The sequence below is a fragment of the Coenobita brevimanus genome, chromosome 81, assembly GCF_032717465.1.
Source record: "Coenobita brevimanus isolate Jiangsu-jjx chromosome 81, ASM3271746v2, whole genome shotgun sequence".
In the NCBI taxonomy this organism is placed as follows: domain Eukaryota; kingdom Metazoa; phylum Arthropoda; class Malacostraca; order Decapoda; family Coenobitidae; genus Coenobita; species Coenobita brevimanus.
The window spans coordinates 21940451-21964493 of record NC_137034.1 but is presented as its reverse complement, the minus strand read 5'-3'; the positions used below and the strand labels follow the sequence as shown (position 1 = coordinate 21964493).

General features: G+C 43.2%; 1 protein-coding gene across 1 annotated transcript in view; it reads left to right on the top strand.

Moving 5' to 3' along the window:
* Window positions 1–20770, top strand: part of LOC145409502 (sodium-coupled monocarboxylate transporter 1-like) — a 69762-nt gene extending 48992 nt beyond the window's left edge. Inside the window, exons 6-11 of the mRNA XM_080279893.1 lie at window positions 4654–4872; window positions 13860–13978; window positions 14219–14373; window positions 15710–15957; window positions 20202–20319; window positions 20606–20770. Coding sequence (XP_080136019.1) covers window positions 4654–4872; window positions 13860–13978; window positions 14219–14373; window positions 15710–15957; window positions 20202–20319; window positions 20606–20770 — 1024 coding nt within the window. The remainder of the gene's footprint in view (window positions 1–4653; window positions 4873–13859; window positions 13979–14218; window positions 14374–15709; window positions 15958–20201; window positions 20320–20605) is intronic.
* Window positions 20771–24043: the final 3273 nt, after the last annotated feature.

Genomic DNA, 24043 nt, shown 5'->3' with positions numbered 1-24043 from the left:
GGAGAGAGAGAGAGAGAGAGAGAGAGAGAGAGTCGAGACTGGAGGGAGAGCTGGGGGAGTGGGGAACAAAGCAAGGTAAAGGATTATTAGTGGAAGAGGGGGGGTGCATTCCCTACAGAAAGGGGGAATGCGGGTTAGGGGGGGGGTCTGCCTGGGGGTAGTGTTCTGGAGGGGATGGGCTGAGCTCCCAGGGGAAGAGAGGGTGGAGGAAGAGAGTGATTGAGCAGGGCAAGAGTACATGTACCTTCACACATACATATATCCCTATATACATACAGATATACATAAAAACATGTACCTTCACACATACATATATCCCTATATACATACATATAGATATACATAAAAACGTGAGCTGTAGACTCCCCCCCCCCAACCTTCTCTCTTATGCACCAGGTACGAAGAACAACATTTACGACGAATGCTTATTTAAGAGAAAATGCTTAGAACTGCTTAAATTCAGCAACGAGCATATTAATTTCAGTGTCCACTTGTTGGGTGTATTTCCGACAATTTACCCACTGTACATATGTATTTGTCTGGTTCAAGGTACCAGTGCTACCATTTCATGAATTATGGTTATACTTGGTAGTGCAAAAAAAAAAAAAAAAAAAAAAGTTACATTTGCATCACCCATAATGATGCACCACACTCAAGTACTGTATTAGAAAAAAAAAAAAAAAAAAAGAGGTACAGTTATACAGTACACATCACAATGAAATAGTTTTTCTTTGGTATGATTCTCACGACTCTTCTCTAGCACACGCATCACCTGGAAAGAGTTTTTGGTTCAATTATCATTTCAACCCAAGTAACAATTACGAAATTTTGATCCATCTTTTTCAGTATTTCAGACAATTTTAAGATACTTTTCTTAAATGGAATTTTCGTCGCAAATTATTTTTTTTTTTACTCTTGAAGGTAAGGTTAGGTTAGGTATTTTTCAAGAGTAAAATTATAATTTGCGGCAAAAATGCCATAGCAGAAGATTTTCTTAAAATTGTCTAAAATACTGAAAAAACGAATCAAAGTCACGTAATTGTGTTTGGGGTGATTATAATTATAAAGCTCCCATTTGTGTGCAGTACATCTTCCGTCACACACTTCACAGTAAATGCTTTTTCATTTTGTAGTATTATGTGCACAAATAAATATATAAGACAGTTTCACTCGTATTCTGACTGGCAAAACATTGCACATGTTGATACCCTGGTAGATCACTAAGTCTACAGTATATATCGAATTTCGACTACAGCAGTGACAGTTGTCATCCATCTGTACTATGCCAAGAGTGTCTACAGATATTAATAAAATGAAACAACATTTATGTCGAGAAAATGTAACGAGTATAGAAGAAAAGAGAGAAAAAAATATTACATTACCTATTATTCCCCCCACACGAGCTCAGTAGAATAGAAGTTGTGGAAGCAATGAAAGTTAAATCGGGGAAAGCCCCAGGAATTGATGAAGTGTGTGGTGAAATGCTGAAGCATGGGGGAGAGATAGTAGTAGAATGGATGTGGAAGATGTGCAGATTGGCCTGGGAGGAAGGTAGAGTCCCGGAGGATTGGAAGTCAGGTATAATTATTCCTTTGTACAAAAGAAAAGGGGAAAAAGAAGTGTGTGGTAATCATAGGGGCATTTGTCTTCTTAGTATAATAGGAAAAGTGTATGGTAGGATACTTATTGCCAGAGTTAGAGAAAGAACAGAGAAATTAGTTGGAGAAGAACAGGGAGGCTTTAGGAAGGGAAGAGGTTGTGTAGATCAGATATTCATTCTTAGATCTTTAGTGGAAAAGTTTCTAGAGAAAGGAAGAAGTTGTATGCGGCTTTCATGGATTTGGAGAAAGCATATGACAGGGTGGATAGACAAGGTTTGTGGAAAGTGTTAAGAATATATTGAGTAGATGGGAAGTTGTTGAATGCTGTGAAGAGTATGTACGATGGTGCGAAGGCTGTAGTGCGTGTGGATGGTGAACTAAGTGAATTTTTCTCTTTGAAAGTTGAGTTGAAACAGGGATGTGTCATGTCTCCATGGCTGTTCAATCTGTACATGGATGGGGTAATAAAAGAGGTACGAGGTAGGGTAGTGGATGTTGGAGTGGCCCTGGTGAGAGAGGATAGTGTTTGGAAACTCCCTGTACTGTTGTTTGCAGATGATACTGTGTTGTTGAGTGAAGACGAAGGGGAGCTGCAAGGCTTGGTGGAGGAGTTTAAGAGAGTGTGTAAGAAACGGGATCTAAAGGTGAATGTAGGGAAGAGTAAAGTGATGGTCTTTGAGAGAGGCGTAGTCAGTGAATGTACAGCGAAGTTGGATTGTGAGGAATTGGAAAATGTGAGTACGTTTAAGTACTTGGGTAGTGTGATGAGTAAAGATGGAGGTTTGGAGGGTGAAGTGCTTGAAAGGGTACAGCAGGGAAGAAAGGTTGCTGGTTCTTTGAAAGCAGTGATAAGAAACAGGGAAGTGAGCATGGAAGTGAAAAAGTTACTACATGACAGTATTGTGATGCCAACTCTAACGTATGGAAGTGAAGCTTGGACGTTGTTGGAAGGACACAAGTCAAGAGTGAGAGCAGTGGAAATGAGTTATTTAAGAGGAGCCTGTGGAGTCACATGGAGAGACTGGCTGACGAATGAGGATATAAAGGAGTGTTGTGGTGTGGATGTGGATGTGATAGGAAGCGTTATGAGGAACACACTGAGGTGGTTTGGCCATATGGAGAGGATGGAGGGTGTAAGACTGATGAAGAGAGTGTATGTAAGTGAGGTGAAGGGGGGAGGAGGGAGGGGGAGGCCGAGGATGAGATGGAGGGATGGGGTGGAGAGGTATTTGAGAGAGGGGGGTGTGAGTTGGGAGCAGGGCAGTGAAATGGCGGGGGACAGGGCGACTTGGAGGCGATTTGTTTGTGGCCACCCCAAACGGGATTAACCCTTTAACCGCGGGCATTGTTTTGCCCCGACTGGCGTCTTCCGCGGGTGTTTCGACCAAAATGTAAACAAACTTTAAACCTTTATAACTCTGCACAGAATAAATCTAGAGCGAAAAATAAGGTACTATTAGAAAGTACTATCCTTCGGCTTTGCAATGATATAGGTTTCATGATTTCGTTGACTATCACTGGATGGGCAGTGCCATTAGAAGTGAGCGATCTAAAATCACTATTTTTCGCTCACACACCATTACCTTCGCTCATACACCATTACCAAATGCCAACCTCATTCTGATAATAATACTATAAACATATATGAACACTGCACATACGATAAACACCTACTCTGTGTTCACTGAGGCAGGTAAAAGGCACTGTAATTGCCCGCACTTCACTGCCATATCAGCGGTGTTGTAATCACTATTTTTCGCTCACACACCATTACCAAATGCCAACCTCATTCTGATAATAATACTATAAACATATATGAACACTGCACATACAATAAACACCCACTCTGTGTTCACTGAGGCAGGTAAAAGGCACTGTAATTGCCTGCACTTCACTGCCACATCAGCAGTGTTCTCACTCACACAGCTGGACAGATACTGATGCGTGTTTGGTCTGGGGTGGAGTGGGGGGCCCAGGGGGTGGGAGGTGGGGCCCCAGAGGGGGAGGAGGGAGGTGGGGGTCGGCTGGAGTGAAAGAACTTAATAGCTACTCTCCCTTGAAACAATTGGCGCACGGAAAAAACGCGGGGTATTCAAAATATTCACAAACATTCAAGAATGACACCCGCGGTTTGGTCCAGTTTTTGCAATGTCATTCCGGAATGACACCCGCGGTTAAAGGGTTAAGGCGTCTGGCAATAGACAGAGATAGATAGACGAGCTCAGCTGTTCCGCGTTAAAACAAAACCGTCCTCAACCACAGAAAATGGAACTGATCGGACCCATTTTCTTTTACTTAGTTCATGGCAGACATCAATAAACCTAGTTTTTCTAACCACATATTATAAATAGGTATTAACTTTAGTCATGTTGATAAAAAGACTATTAAATACCCTAAAAATGAACAAAAACACCCCAAAACTTGCTCGATTCCCCTAGATTTTACAAAATTTAAGCTTACCCTAAACTGTGCCCTAAAGAGGGCCCGATTCCCCTAAAATGGGGTATTTTACCCTAAAGTGGAAGCCCTGACCCCACTACATTCTCATGAAGTTGCATAATGAGGAGTGAGTGTGGACACATTGCATATTTAAGTATTCAGATTCATTTATGTTAAAATTCATGGCAGACTTCATATGGGTATAAAAATCCTCAAGGTAAGGGCTGAAAACACAGAATTCACATAAACTGTACATATACTGGCCCAGCATAACACTGCTTAATCCACGTATCGTCACAACACTAAACACGAACTATCATTTGTAGTGCTCAGAAGGTCAGTGTTTCAACTCACTACAGGGTACGTCATTGACATACACTCACCAATGCTTAATTTATATGGACCTCGTAAGCCTCTTGTTTTTACTACAGGTTGGTCATCTCTTGCTGTGGGTGTGTGGCTGTTGGGGGGTCTGTTGTACTTCTCTGTTAGTACATCTAATAATTTTTACGTTTTTACCACAGGTTGGTCGTCGCTTTTGCTGTGGGTGTGTGGTTGTTAAATGGTATCTGCTGGTACCACTTAAACCTTAATTTACGTGTTTTTCCCACAGGTTGGTCATCGCTTTTGCCGTGGGTGTGTGGCTGCTGTGGGGTCTGTTCTACTTCTCCGGCCTGGTTGCCTATGCTGCCTTCAGAGACTGCGATCCCTTGGCATCAGGTGGGATACAGAAACCCGACCAGGTGATCCCTTACCTGGTCATGCGGAAGTTGGGTCACCTCACTGGCGTTCCTGGGGTTTTTGTGGCAGCTGTCAATGGCGGCGTGCTTAGGTGGGTGACGTAGTGGTTCTTCCTTTTCTTGTCAGCAACCATTATCATCACCCACATCCTTTATCATCACTCACATCCATCATCACTATCCTTTATCATCACCCACATCCTTTATCATCACTCACATCCATCATCATTATCTTTTATCATCACTTACATCACATCCTTTATCATCACTCACATCCATCAACACTATCCTTTATCATCACTCTCATCCACATCCTTTATCATCACTCTCACATCCTTTATCTTCTCTCTGACATCCATCAACACTATCCTTTATCATCACTCTCACATTCTGTATCATCAGTCACACATCCTTTGTCATCACGCACATCCATCATCACTCACACATCCTTTATCATCATTTACACATCCATTATCATCACTCTCACATCCTTTATCATCACTCTTACATCCTTTATCATCACTCAGTGTTACCAGTATCTACCCTGCATCGCATATTTATTTCATACGCATATTCCATCATCCGCGCGCATACTAGCAGACTGAGCCATCCCCACAACACATAAGATACTGCCACATGAGTTTAGTGAAGCATCATTTGTGTCACTCTGCAATATACACATACAAACTGGGTCTTTCCCTTCTTATTATTTTTTTACCTCCATAGAAATGTGTACAAGGGGAAGGGTGATGCCCTGGACAAAGGAAATTATGGAGGTATAAAGCTTTTACACCAAGTAATGAAGGTAATGGAGAGGGTTCTAGAAGGGGGAGGCCGAGGATGAGATGGAGGGATGGAGTGGAGAGGTATATCAGAGAGGGGTGTGTGAGTTGGGAGCAGGGCAGTGAAATGGCGGGGGACAGGGCGACTTGGAGGCGATTTGTTTGTGGCCACCCCAAACGGGATTGAGGCGTCTGGCAATAGATAGATAGATAGTATATGTATATGTATGTGTATGTGTGTGTATGTATATGTATATGTATATATGTGTGTGTATGTGTATGTGCATATGTATGTATCTATATGTATAAGTATATGTATATGTATGTGTGTGTGTATATATGTGTATGTGTGTGTATGTGTGTGTGTGTATATATGTGTATGTGTGTGTATGTGTATGTATGTACATGCATGTGTATATGTATGTGTGTATACTGTATATGTGCACATGTGTGTATGTGAGAATAGGTATGTACAGTATATATGTAAAAGTATGTGTGTGGAGTGACTATTGTTGACTGGGTAGTAAGATTATTGAATGTGTGCTTTGTGAAAGGTATGGTGCCAATTGACTGAGCAAGTGCTTGTGTGGTCCCGTTGTATAAAGGCAAGGGTGATAAGTATGAATGTACTAGCTTTAGGGGTATAAGTCTCTTGAGTGTTGTAGGTAAGGTGTATGGTAGAGTGTTAATTATGAGAGTTAGAGAGGGTACAGAGGGAGTGATTGATGAGCAGTGTGGCTTTAGGAGAGGGAGAGAATGCGTGGATCAGGTGTTTGCTGTGAGACAAGTGTGTGAAAAGTATTTAACGAAAGGCAAGGATGTGTTTTGGGCATTTATGGATTTAGAGGAAGCGTATGATAGAATTGATAGGGAGGCTTTGTGAACTGTTTTAAGATTGTATGGACTTGATGGTAGGTTACTAAAAGGGGTGAAAAGTTTTTATGTAAATAGTAGAGCGTGTGTAAGAGTGGGAAATGCTGTGAATGATTGGTTTCCCGTGAGAGTGGGGCTGCGACAGGGATGTGTGATGTCACCTTGGTTGTTTAATATTTACATGGATGGTGTTGTAAGGGAGGTGAATGCAAGAGTTTTAGGTGAAGGTCTGAGTCTGGTGAATGTTGATGGTGGAGAGTGGAATCTGAAGCAACTGCTGTTTGCAGATGATACTGCACTGGTGGCTGATTCAGAGGAGAGATTGAGACAGTTGGTAGAGGAGTTTGGAAGGGAGTGTGAAAGGAGGAAATTGAAAGTAAATGAGAATAAGAGTAAAGTGATGAAGTGTACGAGGTTGGTAGATGGTAGGGGGATGAATATAGTTTTCAATGGCGAGTTGCTTGAGGAGGTAGAGTGTTTTAAATATCTAGGGTCACATGTTGCTATGGATGAAAAAATATATGCAGAAGTGAATTTTAGAATAAATGAAGTAGGAAAGGTGCTGGGAGGAATGAAAAAGGTGTTTAGATGTCGTTCGCTTAGAATGGATGTAAAGAGTAGGCTGTATGAGGGTGTTGTTGTACCGACTGCGTTATATGGGGCTGAAACATGGAATATGGGTGTAGCAGAGAGGAAAAGTTTGAATGTAATGGAGATGAGGTGTCTGAGGAGTATGTGTGGAGTGACACGTATGGATCGAGTGCGAAATGATGAAGTGCGAAGGAGAACGAGTTTTTCGGGAGATGGCTGGTAGAGTTGAGCAGAGGGTGTTGCGATGGTTTGGGCATATGGAGAGAATAGATAATGAGCGATTGGTGAAAAAGATAACTAGATCTGATGTGAGAGGTGCAAGGCTGAGAGGAAGACCACGAATAGGATGGATGGACAGTGTGAAGAGAGCGCTGGATGTGAGAGGGATGAGCAAGGAAGAGTGGCTGTGCGTGACAGAAAGAAATGGAGAGAAATTGTGAATGAGTAAGTGATGACGCAGCCCTGAGGGGATATTCTCCTGCATTTGGTCTGATCTTCTAGTTAGGTCAGGTGCGGGTAAGGGGATGGGTCTGTTATGATGTGGCAGGGGTAAACCAGTTCTGCTGTCGGGCCCTGCTGCGGATGTCACTGATTGCATTGCGCAGTTGACCCTTGTGCGGTGTGGTGTGGTGAGGATCTGTCCGTTCTCCCCTTTGGGGCTAAGATTGCGAATGATTGTGTTTGAATGGATGAGTAAATGGGGAGTGTGTCGTCCTGTCTCGGCTACCTCCCTTTCCTTGGGGGAAGCATCCTAGGTATATAGATAGATAGATGTGTGTGTATGTATATCGATGTATATGTATTTATTTATGAATGTATGTATGTATATATGTATGAGTGTAGGCATGTATATTTTCGATAATCATAAGGTTGTAGTTTGTATTTATATAATTTTTTCCTTTCTGATACACATACGATTGTAGCCGGTATCTCCAACTAAAGCAACCACAATTTATATATAGTATTTATAAAAATGTCTGTCAGGGAGCTTAGGATCGACAGACCGTTGCATGTTATGTAATGTTCAAATGTATACATGGATGTATGACTATAAAGCAATAAACATTTACTTACTTACTTACTTCAGAAATGGACTCCCGTGGGAGATGTTTATGCTGATGATTTGGTGTTGGTTGCAGAGAATGAAAGGGGGACGGAGGAAAGCTTTAGGAAGTGGAGAGATGGTATGGGGCACAAGGGCTTACGAGCAAATGCAGATAAAACAAAAGTGATGATATCTAGGGCTGGGGGCGGTACAGTCAAAGATGAGGGAGAGTGACGATGTGCGATTTGCTACAAGGGTGTGGGAAGTAATTCCATCTTGTGCAGTGTCTGTGATAAGTGAGTGCATGAGAGATGTAGTGGTATTAGAGGTAGAGTGCGAGATAATGCTGATTTCATGTGTGGTGTGTCAGGGAGAGCAGGTGGAGATTGTCAGGCATGAAAGGATTGAACTTGTTGGTGAGTCTCTTGAGTGTGTGGAAGAGTTTTGTTATTTGGGAGGCATGTTATGTGCTGGAGGTGGGGCAGGAGCTAGCTCTGTGGCTAGAGTGGGGAGTGGTTGAAAGAAGTTCTGGGAGCTGTTGCCTTTCCTGTCATTGAGAAGGCTCTTCCTCCATGCTAAGGGATCTTTGTATGCAGCATGTGTTTGGAGTGTAATGCTGTATGGTAATGGGACTTGAGCAGTAAAGGAAGAGGATAGTCACAGGCTCAAACGTATATAGATGACAATGATTAGGTGGATGTGCAGTGAGTCCTTGAGTGTGAGACCTGGGGGAGCTAGGTTTACAGTGGAAGAGTTGAGGGATAGGATGGGACTGGAGTGTATTGGTGCTGTGATGAACAGCAGTAGATTGAGATGGTTTGGGTATGTGTAGAGGATGGGGGATGATAACTGACTGCAGAAAGTGAGAAGTGTTAATGTTGGGGGTTGCGAGAGGTAGACTGAAAAAGACCTGGGATGAGGTCACTGAGTGTGACCTCAGGGATAAGGGGCTGAATAAGGAAGCTGCCAGAGATTGAGCAGCATCGACAGCCGCCATTAGATGACCAAGGCCGATTCATGCAAACGTGTTAGATCCATCAAAAATGAATGAACGATAGAAATATGGTGATACAACCTATTCATGTTGGGAGTTGGATTGTGAGAGTCAGAAAAAGACCTGGGATAAGGTTACAGAGTGTGGCCTTAGGGATAAAGGACTAAATAGGGAGCTGCCAGAGATCAAGTAGCGTGGAGAGACACCATTAGGTGAGCAAGGCCGGAGCATGCAAGCACGTTGGAGCCTTTATAAACGAAACGAAAGTTACGAACAATACCGATACACAAACAATATTCACATCCATGTTCACAGCACTTCATCATCGGGTCAAAAGTCAGAAAATATAATAAAAGAGCAAATGATATCAACTGCCAATTGCCCATCACTTTGGGACTGTGTATGGACAACACCTCAAAATATTCTTGGATTCGATCCTGATCATCACCATCACATCTTTCGTCATGACCCTCACACTTTTTGTCATTATTCTCACACTGAAAAATGAAAGAAATAAACGCAATGGGCAACCAGTAGAACACACACACACACACACACACACACACACACACACACACACACACACACACACCTGTTAAATACAAGCCAGTTATCAACTGGATAATCACTGTGGGGATGCCAGGGGGACAGGAGTCCCCCTACTGCTGCCTCATTTACTGAGTGAAGCGCCTTTTTGAGACTGATGCAGCCTGCCAGCAACCCTTATTGAAACTCACGATGGTTAGAATCCAATCAAGTGTAGTTTTCTTGGGTGAAGATTGCCGAGGCTTGTGAATTTTTAACTAATGGTCCTGGATATCTATCAACAGCATATGAGCCAGACCCTTGCCTGGAGCGCTGAACACTGTAACACCGTGGTAGTTACTGCAGTCACACAGATCTCCGTTCCCTTCCCAAACAGGGCTAACCAAACACCTCATCCAATCAGGAATTATACCCGTACATCGAACAACTTCAGCTACTGCAAGTCTATCTATTTATGTATCTATAGCCCGACTCCCTAATCCCGCCAAGGGTGGCCGCAGACAAAAGCCTCCAAGTCACTCTGTCACCCACAATTTGCCTACCCTCCCCCCAGCTCACTCTCCCCACCCTCATATACCTCTCAACTCCATCCCTCCACCTCCTTCTCGGTCTTCCCCTCCCTCTCCCTCCCTCCACCTCACCTACATACACCCTCTTAGTCAGTTCTTCATTCTTCATTCTCTCCACATGTCCAAACCACCTCAGTGTATTTCTCTTAATCTTCTCAACCACATCCACATCCACCCCACAACGTTCCTTTACTTCTTCATCCGTCAACCTGTCCCTCCATGTCACTCCAAATGCTCCTCTCAAGTAACTCATTTCCACTGCTCTCACTCTTGACTTGTTCCCCTCTAGCAAGATCCATGCCTCGCTTCCATACGTCAGGGTAGGGATCACAATACTATCATGCAGTGACTTCTTAACTTCCATACTCACCTCCCTATTTCTCATCACTGCTTTCAGTGAACCAACAACCTTCCTTCCCTGCTGTACTTTTTCAAGCACTTCATCCCCAAAAGTTCCATCCTTACTCATCACACTACCCAAGTACTTGAATGCACTCACATTCTCCATATTCCCACCACCCAACCTCACTGTACATTCTGTGACTTCATTCCTCTCAAACACCATAACTTTACTCTTGTTTTCATTAACATTCAGATTCCTCTTCCTACACACTGTCCCAAATTCACTCACCAAACCTTGCAACTCCCATTCATCTTCACTCAAAAACACTGTATCATCAACAAACAGCAACACCGGAATCTTCCACATCTCACCCTCATTCATTAGAGCCACCCCTACATCCACTGCCCTACTTTACACCTCCTTTACAACCCCATCCATGTATATACTAAACAGCCAAGGAGACATCACACATCCCTGTTTCAGTCCCACACTGAGATCAATGAACTCACTCAGCTCACCATCCACTAGCATTGTAACCCTAGCTCCTTCGTACATACTCTTCACAGCACTCAACAATTTCCCCTCCACTCCATGTATTCTTAATACCTTCCACATACCTTGCCTATTTGTTCTGTCATAAGCTTTCTCCAAGTCCATGAAGGCAGCATACATTTTCTTTCCCTTCTCTAAATACTTCTCCACTAAACATCTTAGAACAAATATCTGATCTACACACTCTCTTCCATTCCTAAATCCCCCTTGTTCTTCTCCAACTGGCTTCTCCGTTATATGCCTAACCCGATCAATGAGTATTCTACCATATATTTTTCCAGTCACACGAAGAAGGCAAATACCCCTATAGTTACCACATACTTCTCTCTCCCCTTTTCCTTTGTATAAAGGAACAATTATACTTGATTTCCAGTCCTCTGGAACCCTTCCCTCTTCCCAAGCCAGTCTACACAACTTCCATATCCACTCCACTACAATCTCACCCCCATATTGCTGCAAGTAATCCCCATATATGGCTTCTTCCCTAGCTTTGATCAGGTTGGCCGGATGCCACAAAGACCAGTTGCCCTACCACTTTTCAGCCTTGTCACTGCCGTCCTGTATTCATCTAAGGAAGACATGGCATTGTAGACAGGTGGGATGGCAGCTAGTGACTGCACATCAGCCGATGGAAGCTCCATGCTGGGTTCTGCTATACACAATTGCTTTAAATATTCAGGCCAACGAGCCCGCTAGTCACTTACTCCAGACACAAGCCATCTATCTACTATCTTAGCAGAGTTAATCTGAGAGGCAGGTCTGGAGCAGAGTTTCTTCAGGGCTTGATAGCAGGTCGAAGGTCATTTACAGTAAAAGTCCTCCAATCTGACCACCAATAATCCAAGCATCCCAATACTCCGAATATTGAAAGGCGATTTTTTTTAAATTTTCTGGGCTTTTTCAAATTTTTCTGGGCTTTAAATAAAGATTGATCTGGCTTGGACTTGCTCTTCGACTTGGATATACCTGCCTGCAACTATTCATCTACAATTCTTTGCATTTCCGGTGAGTAAAACAATAAGCCATATCATTTTAAGTGTTTATTTAATGATCCTGTACATATTTCTAATGCTTTCAGAGGTCCCCCCAGTAGTCCGGAAAAAAAACAAAAAAAAAACAGTAGTCCGAAAGACCCTCGGTCCCCTGGCATTCGGATTACAGGACTTTTACTGCACTTGAAAGCCACCCTCTAACTCTTCAGGAATTTCCCTGACATACCTCTCTTTGTCCGTTCTTGGTAAAACTCTTGACCGACAAGCCAGAAATCTTTGTGGCCCTCAGTCCCTAGCCAGTCTAGAAGCATAACCCATCAACTGTTGCTAGCATCCCTGGTGAGACGAATCCCCTACTTGATCGTGGACACTCAACAACACATTCATCAGCTTCTCCCACAGTAACACACTTATGAGTACCCTTCCACTCAAAAGGGTCATCAACAGCACTGACCACACCAGACTGACTCCTGACTGTCACTGCATACTCATCAGTGTATTCCATACTCAAGACTGAATAGTTATATGGCATCCCGAGATTTTCCAATATTTCAACTGTAGCCTTAGAGCAGCAACATCAAGTCTGTGAACTGCAGTAAAGAACTCTGTTTTCCTGAAAATCAAGCAGTTCTGCAGGAAGCTCCAGAGTTCTTACAACAAGGTGGTCAGTCTCCTTAGCAACCCCTTCAACAATGGAATAACAAGTCCAGCAGTGAAGATAAGGATTCTGGAATCTGCATGCAGAAATTTTCAACTTATGGGATTTTTTAAAATACACAAAATTAGAACTATTGGAATTCCTGGTTCTACAGCCATGGGGACCTACTGATACACAATCCTCAAAGCCTTCCCTGTCAGTGCCAGTAACTGCACTGACGTTGCTAAAGGCTAAAAGTGTATCCCACAAGGGGCACTGTTCCACACCTGAGTTGAGGCTGGTAGAGAACAAATCTTTTTCTTTGAGATAACTCATCTCAGTAAGTGCATACACAGCAATATGAGAGATAATGCCATAACTGAATCATACATAGCTCTGTGCAAGAATCTTCAGTACAGTGCAGTCATTTGCTAATTCTTTGCTTCATCAGTCTCCACATCTTGTTTGTCCATTTGTTTGAACTGCTGTACGGTATCTCATTCTTCCTTCATCTACTGTACATGTACTTCCCTCACAAAATATAAGTATTCCATGTTGTCACACCAAAGGCAGTCTACAGTTCTTGGAGGAAACAACTCCAATGTGCTTCTGTTCTCAACTACATCATTTCTTATCCAAGGATATATTATTCCACATTTCTCAATGGATCACTTTTTTTTATTTTTTTATTACTATCGTCAGTTTCTTCCATCCACATGACAATGCTGAGCTTAGTATATATTCCTTTTTGAAGTTCTCCTGCAGCCATTTTGTTCAATTTCCTTCTCCATATCATAACTTTCAAATCACACAGTAGCCTTCCAATTCACGTGACTATTTGCCACATTTCAAACTTTAGCTTTTACTTACATTAGTCATGCAAGAAAAATAATCATAGATTATAAATTTCTTGATAAAGTTATCATCTATGTATTTATCAAACAACACATGGGGTCAGGGTGGCACAGTGGTAGAGCATCGGACTTGGGACTGGGAGATCGTGAGTTCGAGCCACGCCGGTAGCTGTTATGCCGGGAGGGGTAGCGCCCTCTTGTCACCTAGCAGGGCTATACGATCTATTAAGGTCTAGCTCGGGGGAAAATTTTCCTTTCAAACAACACATTCATAATTATCAATGTCCCACTTTCAACACAGTACGCTGTCCAGCAACGGTAACTCTATGGCTTGCCTGCTGTGGGAGGACTTTCTGAAGGATATTCCATACTTCAGCCAGATGTCAGATGCCTCAGCCACCAGAGTCCTCAAGCTCATATGTAAGGCTTTCTTCTCATGTTATCAGCAATAATTCATCAGTTTTGAGGGGTCCATAAACTTTAAAAATCATTCCGTGTTGTCAATACACACTCAGCACTGCATGTTGTCCATGGCATTTATAATTTTATACAGTGGAACCAGATTGTATCATCAGCATAGAGTACTGTAAAACACTTTCCTTACATTCCGGTAGACACCATCTTGTGACACTGTGTATTGATGCTGCATGTTGTTGGCAGCTGTGGTGATGGGCCTGTCTGTCATCTGTGTGGGTATGCTGGCAGGCAACCTGGGCAACATCTTCCATGTCTTCAACAGCATTTCAGGAGCTGTCAAGGGACCACTCATAGGCATCTTCCTGGCTGGCATGTGCACACCCTGGGTCAACACAAAGGTGGGCACAGGTTTACACTCTCCACATAAAAGTATTGCTATTTCATTTCATCATCCAATCCTACGTTGCCCCATGAGGAGCATATTATCAATAGTTAAAAATTTATATATGTAACCTACAACTACAGGGATTTACTGTATCTTGCAGGCATTACCTCCCACACAGGGTTTTGAGAGGGGAGGGGGTATCAGGTCTTTCAAAACTAAAGTTTACCCTTCCCTAATGGTCAAGCACATCACGCAAAATAAGTAAATGCAAATCATTACCTGCTTGTGAGTGGTGTGTGAGAAGGAAGTTGTATAAAGATGGCTGCTACGTTGGCTGGAAAGTTCTTTGATTAGTGAAGCATACTGTACTGCATGCAAAGGGCTAGCCAGGAGAGGCCACCAGAACTGTACAATCGTTGTATTATTATAACAGAAGCAGCACGGATTACTTTATATAAATCGTGACATAAGATAATTATTGCTAATTCTTTCACTCTTACATAGCCTAGTATTTCATAATCACTGTCCATCTTGAAACTCATGTAGGGAAGCAAAGATGTCACAGGTTTTATAGCTTACTGTTCCTTTCATTTATCATACATTTCTTCATAATCACTTTCATTATCAATGGATGCCAATTATTTCAATACACTGCTGTGTAATTCTTGTGGATTTCATATTTTTCACCAGCAAAACTTTTGTACTTTACAATAATGCACAAAGGAAGAATTACTTGTATCATTATAATTAGCTACAACATAAGTTCAGTCCTGTCTACTGCTCTTATGCTGATACCACCAGTGTCAAGGTTACTCTCTCCCTCTTTCCCATCCATATATGTCTCTTATTATCACAATTTTCTCCCAGATTGGAAATTGACATATATAAACCTCATGCTGACAAATTTATGATCTTTCATTCCTCTGCTATACATCATTCATCAACAGCGCAATTTCTTCCATACACCATCCACGCACACATATATACCTGATCCATACATTTCACACCTTCTCACTCCTCCACTTCATGCCCGTTCATCTTTGTCTCACGCAGTGCCAACACAACATACCTTGAATTCCTTACACAGTCACCATGTTCACACCTCATATCAAAAGGTCACACGAACTAGCTTATTACTAGTGCAGGACCTAGATCAGAGGATTGCTGCAAAACTGCCGAGAGTAAGAATAGAGGATATGGGACTGTTATCCCAGTTGATCCTCTTCCTTTTCAATATCAGTTCTACTGGGAATATGGAGGGCAATATTATAACACATGCAAGTAGTATTTTATATCAAGTGATGTCCACATAAAACCACAGATTCATATGACCAAACCACAATCTTCAGGGTGCAGTGTTAGGATTCCTGGTGGCCTTCTGTTACAACATTTGGGTGGTGGTGGGCAAGTTCCTGCGTGGGGGAGGACACCCCACCCACCTCCCCCTTTCTGTTGACAACTGTCCTGAGAACCTCCTCCACCTTGTCAACGCCTCCATCGTCGCCTTCATCAGCAACATCACCTCTGCTACACCCAGCACCAATCTCACCACTGACCTGACTGCAGATTTCACCACTATGGCACCTAACACTAACAGGTTAACAAACAGTATCACCAAACATGAAACTTTCTCTTTAACTACAAGTAGGGGGGTTTTCAAGAATACTCCCCCAGTATCCCTGCTTGTTGTATTAGGCGATTAAAAGGGTTGGTGGTGGGTTAGTGCCCCACCCCGTAAAAGGAACTAACTAAACAAGCGAATAAAGCGCCTCGGACTAGGACGGACCATAGTTGACGACTAAGGAACGGACAAAGGACATTCTAAGGGTGGGGACATGGAATGTGAGAGGAGTGAATGATGAAGTGAAAGAGATTGAGACTGTTTAGGTGCTTGAGGATGCAAGAGTGGATGTATGTTGATTGACTGAAACCAAATGGGGATGTGAAAGGGTGAGAGAATGGGAATATGGTTTAGGAAAATGTGCGGGAGTTGGTGAGAATGAAAGGGCAAGAGAGGGAGTATGTCTGATGATATGCAAGAAGTGGAAGGAGAATACAAGAGAGTATGGAACAGTGGGTGCAAGGATTGTATGGGTGAGGATGAAAGTAGGTGGACAAGCTTGGGTGATTGTGTGTGCATATGCGCCGACAGAGGACCGAGTGGCCAGAGTGAAGGACGAGTTTTGGGCAAGTGTAGAGGCGTGTATGGACAAGTCTGAGAGGACCGAGAGAGTGTTTTTGACTGGAGACATGAATGGAAAGTTGGGAATGTACAAGTGAATTGAATGGTTGGTCAGTGGGGTGTGCCAGCTGAAGTAGATGGGAATGGTAGTGCTTTGTTGGACATCTGTGCTGGTAAGGGGTTGGCAATAGCCAACACATTTAGGCGTAAGATGATCCACAGGTATACGTGAAGAGTCATGAGGAGGATGGGACAGTGAGCTTGTTGAACGAAAGGCAATGATAGATTACGTGTGTGTGGATGAGCGAATGAGAAGACAAGTGTTGGATGCAAGAGTGTGAAGAGGGTGGAGGAATGGAATCTCGGACAATCACTTAGTGATGGCCAAGGTAAGGCTGCAAAGAAAATGGGTGAAGAGACGAAGGGGAAGACATGAGGAAACAGCTCCTGTGAGTAGAGTGGAGAAGTTGCAAGATAGTGAGAAAATGGCAGAGTATAAGAGCGCAGAGGAAGAAAGATTGGGAAGGTATGAGTTAGAGCAGATGGAAGGGGTGGAAGACGTACCATATGTAAGATATTCAAGGAAGAGATAGGCACAGCGTGTGAGGTGGTTTGTGGAGTGAGGGGGAGATGCAGGGGTGTGCAAGGGACAGCATGGTGGAATGATGAGATGAAACGAGCTGTGGAACAAAAGAAGAAGGCATATAGTGAATGGCTAGCGAGTATAGGTAGGGGAGAAGATGAGAGAGAAGAGAGAAGTATATGTGAGGAGGAGAAGGGAGGTGAAGAGATTGGTGAAGGAGACTAAGAAGAAAGTGGATGAAAAGTTTGGGAGGAGTCTGAGTGTAAAGTGGAGGGTGAGTAAGAAGTTGTTTTGGAAGGAGATAAAGAAAGTTCGACAGTGTGAAAGGGGAAATAGTAGGGGAGTGAAAGATGGGAATAATAGATTGTTGGTGTAGAAGAGAGAAATTGAGGAGATGGAAGGAGCACTTCGAGGATTTGTTAAATGTCGAGAGTGAGAGCAATGCGAGTATAAGTGGTTGGGGAATGGCTGGAAGAAGAGATGAGAGGAGGAAGGAAGAGATCAGTAGGGCGGAAGTAGTGGAAGTAATGAAGAGGATCAAGGTGGGAAAGGCCCCAGGAATTGATGGAGTGTATGGTGAAATGCAGACGTATAGGGGTGAGACTGTAGTGGAGTGGATATGGAAGTTGTGTAGACTGGCTTGGGAAGAGGGAAGGGTTCCAGAGGACTGGAAATCAGGTATAATTGTTCCTTTATACGAAGGAAAAGGGGAGAGAGGAGTATGTGGTAACTATAGGGGTATTTGCCTTCTTAGTGTGACTGGAAAAATACATGGTAGAATTCCCATTGATCGGGTTAGGCATAGGACAGAGGAGCTAGTTGGAGAAGAACAAGGGGATTTATGAAGGGAAAAGGGTGTGTAGATCAGATATTTGTTCTAAGATGTTTAGTGGAGAAGTATTTAGAGAAGGGAAAGAAAGTGTATGCTGCCTTCATGGACATGGAGAAAGCTTATGACAGAATAGATAGGCAAGGTATGTGGAAGGCGTTAAGAATATAATTATGGAGTGAAGGAAATTGTTGAGTGCTGTGAAGAGTATATATGAAGGAGCTAGGGCTACGGTGTGAGTGGATGACGAGCTGAGTTCTTTGATCTCAATGTGGGACTGAAACAGGGATATGTGATGCCTCCATGGCTGTTTAATATATATAAGGATGGGGTTGCAAAGGAGGTGCAAGGTAGGGTAGTGGATGTGGGTGTGGCTTTAATGATTGAGGGTGAGATGTGGAAGATTCCCATGTTGCTGTTTGTTGATGATACAATATTGTTGAGTGAAGATGAATGGGAGTTGCAAGGATTGGTGAGTGAATTTGGGACAGTGTGTAGGAAGAGGAATCTGAATGTTAATGAAAACAAGAGTAAAATTCGGTGTTTGAGAGGAATGAAGTAAAAAAATGCACAGTGAGGTTGGATGGTGAGGATATGGAGAATGTGAGTGCATTCAAGTTCTTGGGTACTGTGATGAGTAAGGATGGAACTTTAGGGGATGAAGTGCGTGAAAGAGTACAGCAGGGAAGGAAGGTTGTTGGTTCACTGAAAGCAGTGATGAGAAATAGAGAGGTAAGTATGGAAGTTAAGAAGTCACTGCTTGATAGTATTGTGATCCCGAACCCTGACGTATGGAAGCGAGGCATGGACCTTGCTAGAGGGGAACAAGTCAAGAGTGAGAGCAGTGGAAATGAGTTACTTGAGAGGAGCATGTGGAGTGACATGGAGGGACAGGTTGACGAATGAAGAGGTGAAGTTACGTTGTGGGGTGGATGTGGATGTGGTTGAGAAAATTAGGAGAAATACACTGAGGTGGTTTGGACATGTGGAGAGAATGGAGAGTGAAAGACTGACTAAGAGGGTGTATGTAGGTGAGGTGGAGGGAGGGAGAGGGAGAGGAAGACCGAGGATGAGGTGGAGGGATGGAGTTGAGATGTATACGAGGGAGGGGGGAGTGAGTTGGGAGGAGTGCAGTCAAATGGTGTGTGACAGAGTGACTTGGAGGCGTTTTGTCTGGGGCCACCCTTTGTGGGATTAGAGCGTCGGGCTATGGATAGATAGATTCAACATGAAAAGAGAATTACTCATGAAATTATTTTTTTGGTAAAAAGTAGCGTAAGAGAGGATGTTACCCTCTCTTGCTTTACCTTTGAGTTTTCTTGAGCTTCATCATTTTCATTATCATCATCCCAACATTTTTTTCCCAACGAAGGTTTCAGTGAGACAGGGCCAGAGGGCAAAAAAGAAAAATGGCAGAAGGAGAACTGATCAACAGCATGCCTAGTTAAATGAACCACATTCTTATTCACTCACCATTCAAACTCCTGGAATCCTGACTCCACATCACAAGTATAACTTACCACACTTATGCACTTCACCTTATTGATCAGCGAGAACCACTCTGATGACTGTCAAGCACGTGATAAAAACAGAGGTGCCAAACCACGTCATACTTTAGTACAAAATTCTTTCAAGCAGTTTGATCCACTGACAGTTTCCTAGCCTTATCAACCTTCATGCCTCTTTTTCTCACACACTCCTTCACCATATCTGTCCACTTTCTTGGTCTTCCATACCTCTTCCAACCTTCATGTTTAAACAGATATACCCTTTTCGCTGGACTACAGTGTTTACATCCATCCTCTTCAAATTACCCTACCATCTAAAGACACACTCTACTGTCCATAGACTTCCTCACTCCACATCTTTCATGACTCACACAATATTTCTCATCCCATCCACATTCCACACTCATTCCCCCAAAACTACATTTCTACTGTACTTACTCTAAGTTTTTCATTTCACACCAATGTCATACTCAAATGTTACTGTGGGCACTGAAACTTCTGTATGTAGTCCTCATGCATAGCCAATATACTTGGACCTGTTTCACATCAGAATCTTCATAGCAACTGCTACCTTCTTTTCCTGTGAGACTCCACTTTTCCCTTCCTTTGCACATTTACCACTCTCCACTATACCACCTCTGTACTGAATTTCTGTCACCAATTCAAGTATCTCATCACACTGGGAGTCAACTTCTCCCTCAGCAACCATCACTTTGCTCTCATTTACATATGCTTTCAGATCACGATGCTCACAAATATTCACAACAGTCTGCACCAATCTTCAAATCTCTTGTTCGGCATTTAACACAGCATCATCTGCCCACACCATGTTTGAGATAATCCACCCTTCACCACTCGTTACTGGCCTCATCCCTCTCTCAATAGCTTGACCTTTTTTTTATCTCTAATAAACCCATTCATACACGTATGTGGAATGTATATTGAACAGCCATGAGTATGTTACACATACGAGGTCTGTTCAGAAAGTATCCGACCTTTGGCTCTAAAAAAAATAAATAGCTAACCTGTTGAGCTACGACACTAATCCCCCTAAAAGTAGTTAGCTTCTGACTTGACACACGTAGCCCGTTCTTTCCACTGGGTGAAACAATTTTCAAAGTCGGTTTTCAGTATCTCCTACAGGTGAATCATCGCGTTCGTAATGATCTCTTCTGTCGGATGAACATTGCTCAACACATGTTGGAGTGTGCAAATCGTGATCCAGACCTTCTGAAGATTGTTATCACTGGAGATGAGACTTGGGTGTACGAGTACAATCCAGAAACCAAAGCACTGTCGTCCCAGTGAAAGTATGCAGGGTTGCCTCGGCCAAAAAAAGCACGACAGGTCCACAGCAAGGTGAAATGAACACGCATGTTGACATTTTTTTTTTCGACAACCATGATGTGCATCACAAATACACACCAGAGGGTCAGACTGTAAACAAACATTACTACCTCGACGTTTTCTGATGTCTCCGTGATGCAGTTCGGCGGAAGAGAGCAGACCTGTGGAAAGCAGCAAGTTGGAAGCTGCAACATAACAACACCCCTGCTCATTCTTCTCAACTGATTCAGGAATTTTTAGCAAAGCACAACATCCCGCAGGCCCGGCAGGCTTCCTACTCGCCAGACCTGGTTCCGTGTGACTTTTGGTTACTCCTAGAGCTCAAAACTGCGCTGAAGGGTTCTTGATTTGAGACGTGAGAAGATATCATGATGAATGCGACGAAGCACCTGCAGGAGATAATCCGACTATGAAAATGTTTCAGGGAGTGGAAAGAATGCTGGGGTACGTGTGTCAAGTCTGAAGGGTCCTACTTTGTGGGTGAATAATGTCCTAGCTCAGCATGTTACCTATCCAATTTTTTAGAGTCTTAGGTGACATGTAGAGGTGTATGGTATGGAGGAGGACTACTGGGCCTTGAAAGTAGGCTGTGAAGCCTATGCCCAGAGTCGGTCACATAAAAAAAAAAAAACTTTCTGAACAGACCTCGTACTTATCTCACTCTAACACTTATATTAAATCACACTCTTAAGACTGGCAGTGCTTTAGTGGACATTTGTGCCGGGAAGGGGTTGGTAACCTCTTCAAGTACAAAATGATTCATATGTATACATGGCGAGTGTTGAGAAGGGTGGGTGATGAACTAAATGAACAGACGGCAATGACTGAGTATGTGTGTGTGGATGAAAGGATGCGAAGGTGTGTAATGGATGCAAGAGTATATAGAGGCTGGGGGAGTGGACTTTCTGACCACCACTTGGTGGTGGTGAAAATCATGGTCCAAGTGAAATGGAGAAATAGAAGAAAGGAAGGACAGAAGGAAGTAGTATATGCAAAGAGAGTGGAAAGGTTACAAGAGGATGAGAAAAAGGTAGAATATAAAAGAGAAGTGGAGGAGCAATTGGGTAACTATGGATTGGAGCAGATGGGGGATGTGGAAAGTTTGTGCAAGATATTCACAGAAGAAATCTGTGCAACATGTGAGGTGGTGTGTGGGGTGAAGAGAAGACAAAAAGTGGTGCAAGGAACAGCATGGTGGAATGGACAGGTGAGACGGGCTGTGGCGCAAGAGAAGGAAGCTTATAGTGAGTGGATGAGAAACAGGGCGTGGAAGAAGTTGAGAGACGGAAGAGAGACTATATGTGAAGAGGAAGAGAGGGGTGAAAAGATTCACAAGAGAGAGAGTAAGAAGAAAGTGGATGAGGAATTTGGAAGGAATTTGAGTGTAAAGTGGAGGGAAAGTAAGAAAATGTTCTGGAAAGAGGTAGAGTTAGACAGGGTGGCAGCAAAGTCAGTCGGGGAGTGAAAAGTGAAAATGGTAGGTTACTAGTGCAGAAGGGAGAAAAAGAGAGCAGATGGAGAGAACACTTTAAGGAATTGTTGAACATGGACAATAAAAGTAACGCGAGTATAAGTGGCTGGGGCTGGCAGAAGGAGGGATGTGAGAAGAGAGGAAGAAATCAGCAGGATGGAAGTAGTGGAAGCAATGAAGAAGTCAAAGTAGGGAAAGCCCCAGGAATTGATAGAGTGTGTGGTGAAATGCTCAAGCATGGGGGTGAGAGAGTTGTAGAATGGATGTGGAAGATGTGCAGATTGGCCTGGGAGGAGGGTAGAGTCCCGGAGGATTGGAAGTCAGGTATAATTATTCCCTTGAACTAACCAAAAGGGGAAAAAGAAGTGTGTGATAATCATAGGGGCATTTGTCTTCTTAGTGTAATAGGAAAAGTGTATGGTAGGATACTTATTGACAGAGTTAGGAAAATAACAGAGGAATTAGTTGGAGAAGAACAGGGAGGCTTTAGGAAGGGCACAGGTTGTGCAGATCAGATATTCATTCTTAGATCTTTAGTGGAATAGTTTCTAGAGAAGGGAAAGAAGTTGTATGCGGCCTTCATGGATTTGGAGAAAGCATATGACAGGGTGGCTAGACAAGGATTGTGGAAAGTATTAAGAATATATGGAGTAGATGGGAAGTTGTTGAATGCTGTGAAGAGTATGTATGAGAGTGCTAAGGAAGCCGTGCGTGTGGATAGTGAACTCAGTGAATTTTTCTACTTGAAGGGTGGATTGAAGCAGGGATGTGTCATGTCTCCATGGTTGTTCAATCTGTATATGGATGAAGTTATAAAAGAGATACAAGGTAGGGCAGAGGATTTTGGAGTGGCCCTAATGAGGGCAGTGTTTGGAAACTCCCTGTACTGTTGTTTGGAGATGATACTCTGTTAAGTGAAGACGAAGGGGAGCTGCAAGGCTTGGTGGATGAGTTTGGGAGAGTGTGTAAGAAACGGAATCTAAAGGTGAATGTAGGGAAGAGTAAAGTTAGGGTCTTCGAGAGAAGTGAAGTCAGTGAATGTACAGTGAAGCTGGATGAGGAGGAAATGGAAAATGTGAGTGTATTTAAGTACTTGGGTAGTGTGATGAGTAAGGATGGAAGTTTGGAGGGTAAAGCGCTTGAAAGGGTACAACAGGGAAGAAAGGTTGCTGGTTCCTTGAAAGCAGTGATAAGAAACAAGGAAGTGAACATGGAAGTGAAAAAATTACTACGTGACACTATTGTGATACCAACTCTAACGTATGGAAGTGAAGCTTGGACCTTGGTGGAGAGGCAGAAGTCAAGCGTGAGAGCAGTGGAAATGAGTTATCTGAGAGGAGCATGTGGAGTCATGTGGAGAGACAGACTGACAAATGAGAATGTGAAGGAACGTTGTGATGTGGATGTGGATGTGATAGGAAGTGTTAGGAGAAACATTGAGGTGGTTTGGCCATGTGGAGAGGATGGAATAAGAGACTGACGAGAAGAATGTATGTGAGTGAGGTGGAGGGGGGGAGAGGGAGGAGGAGGCCAAGGATGAGATGGAGGGCTGGAGTGGAGAGGTGTATGAGAGAGGGCCGTGTGAGCAGGGAGCGGGGCAGTGAAATGGCGGGGGATAGGGCGACATGGAGGCGATTTGTTTGTGGCCACCCCTTACGGGATTAAGGCGTCTGGCAATAGATAGACTTAAGACACCCTTATACAAGCCTGACTATCATTATAAAAACTCTTAACAGCAATCAATTGCTTTCTGTCCATACTAT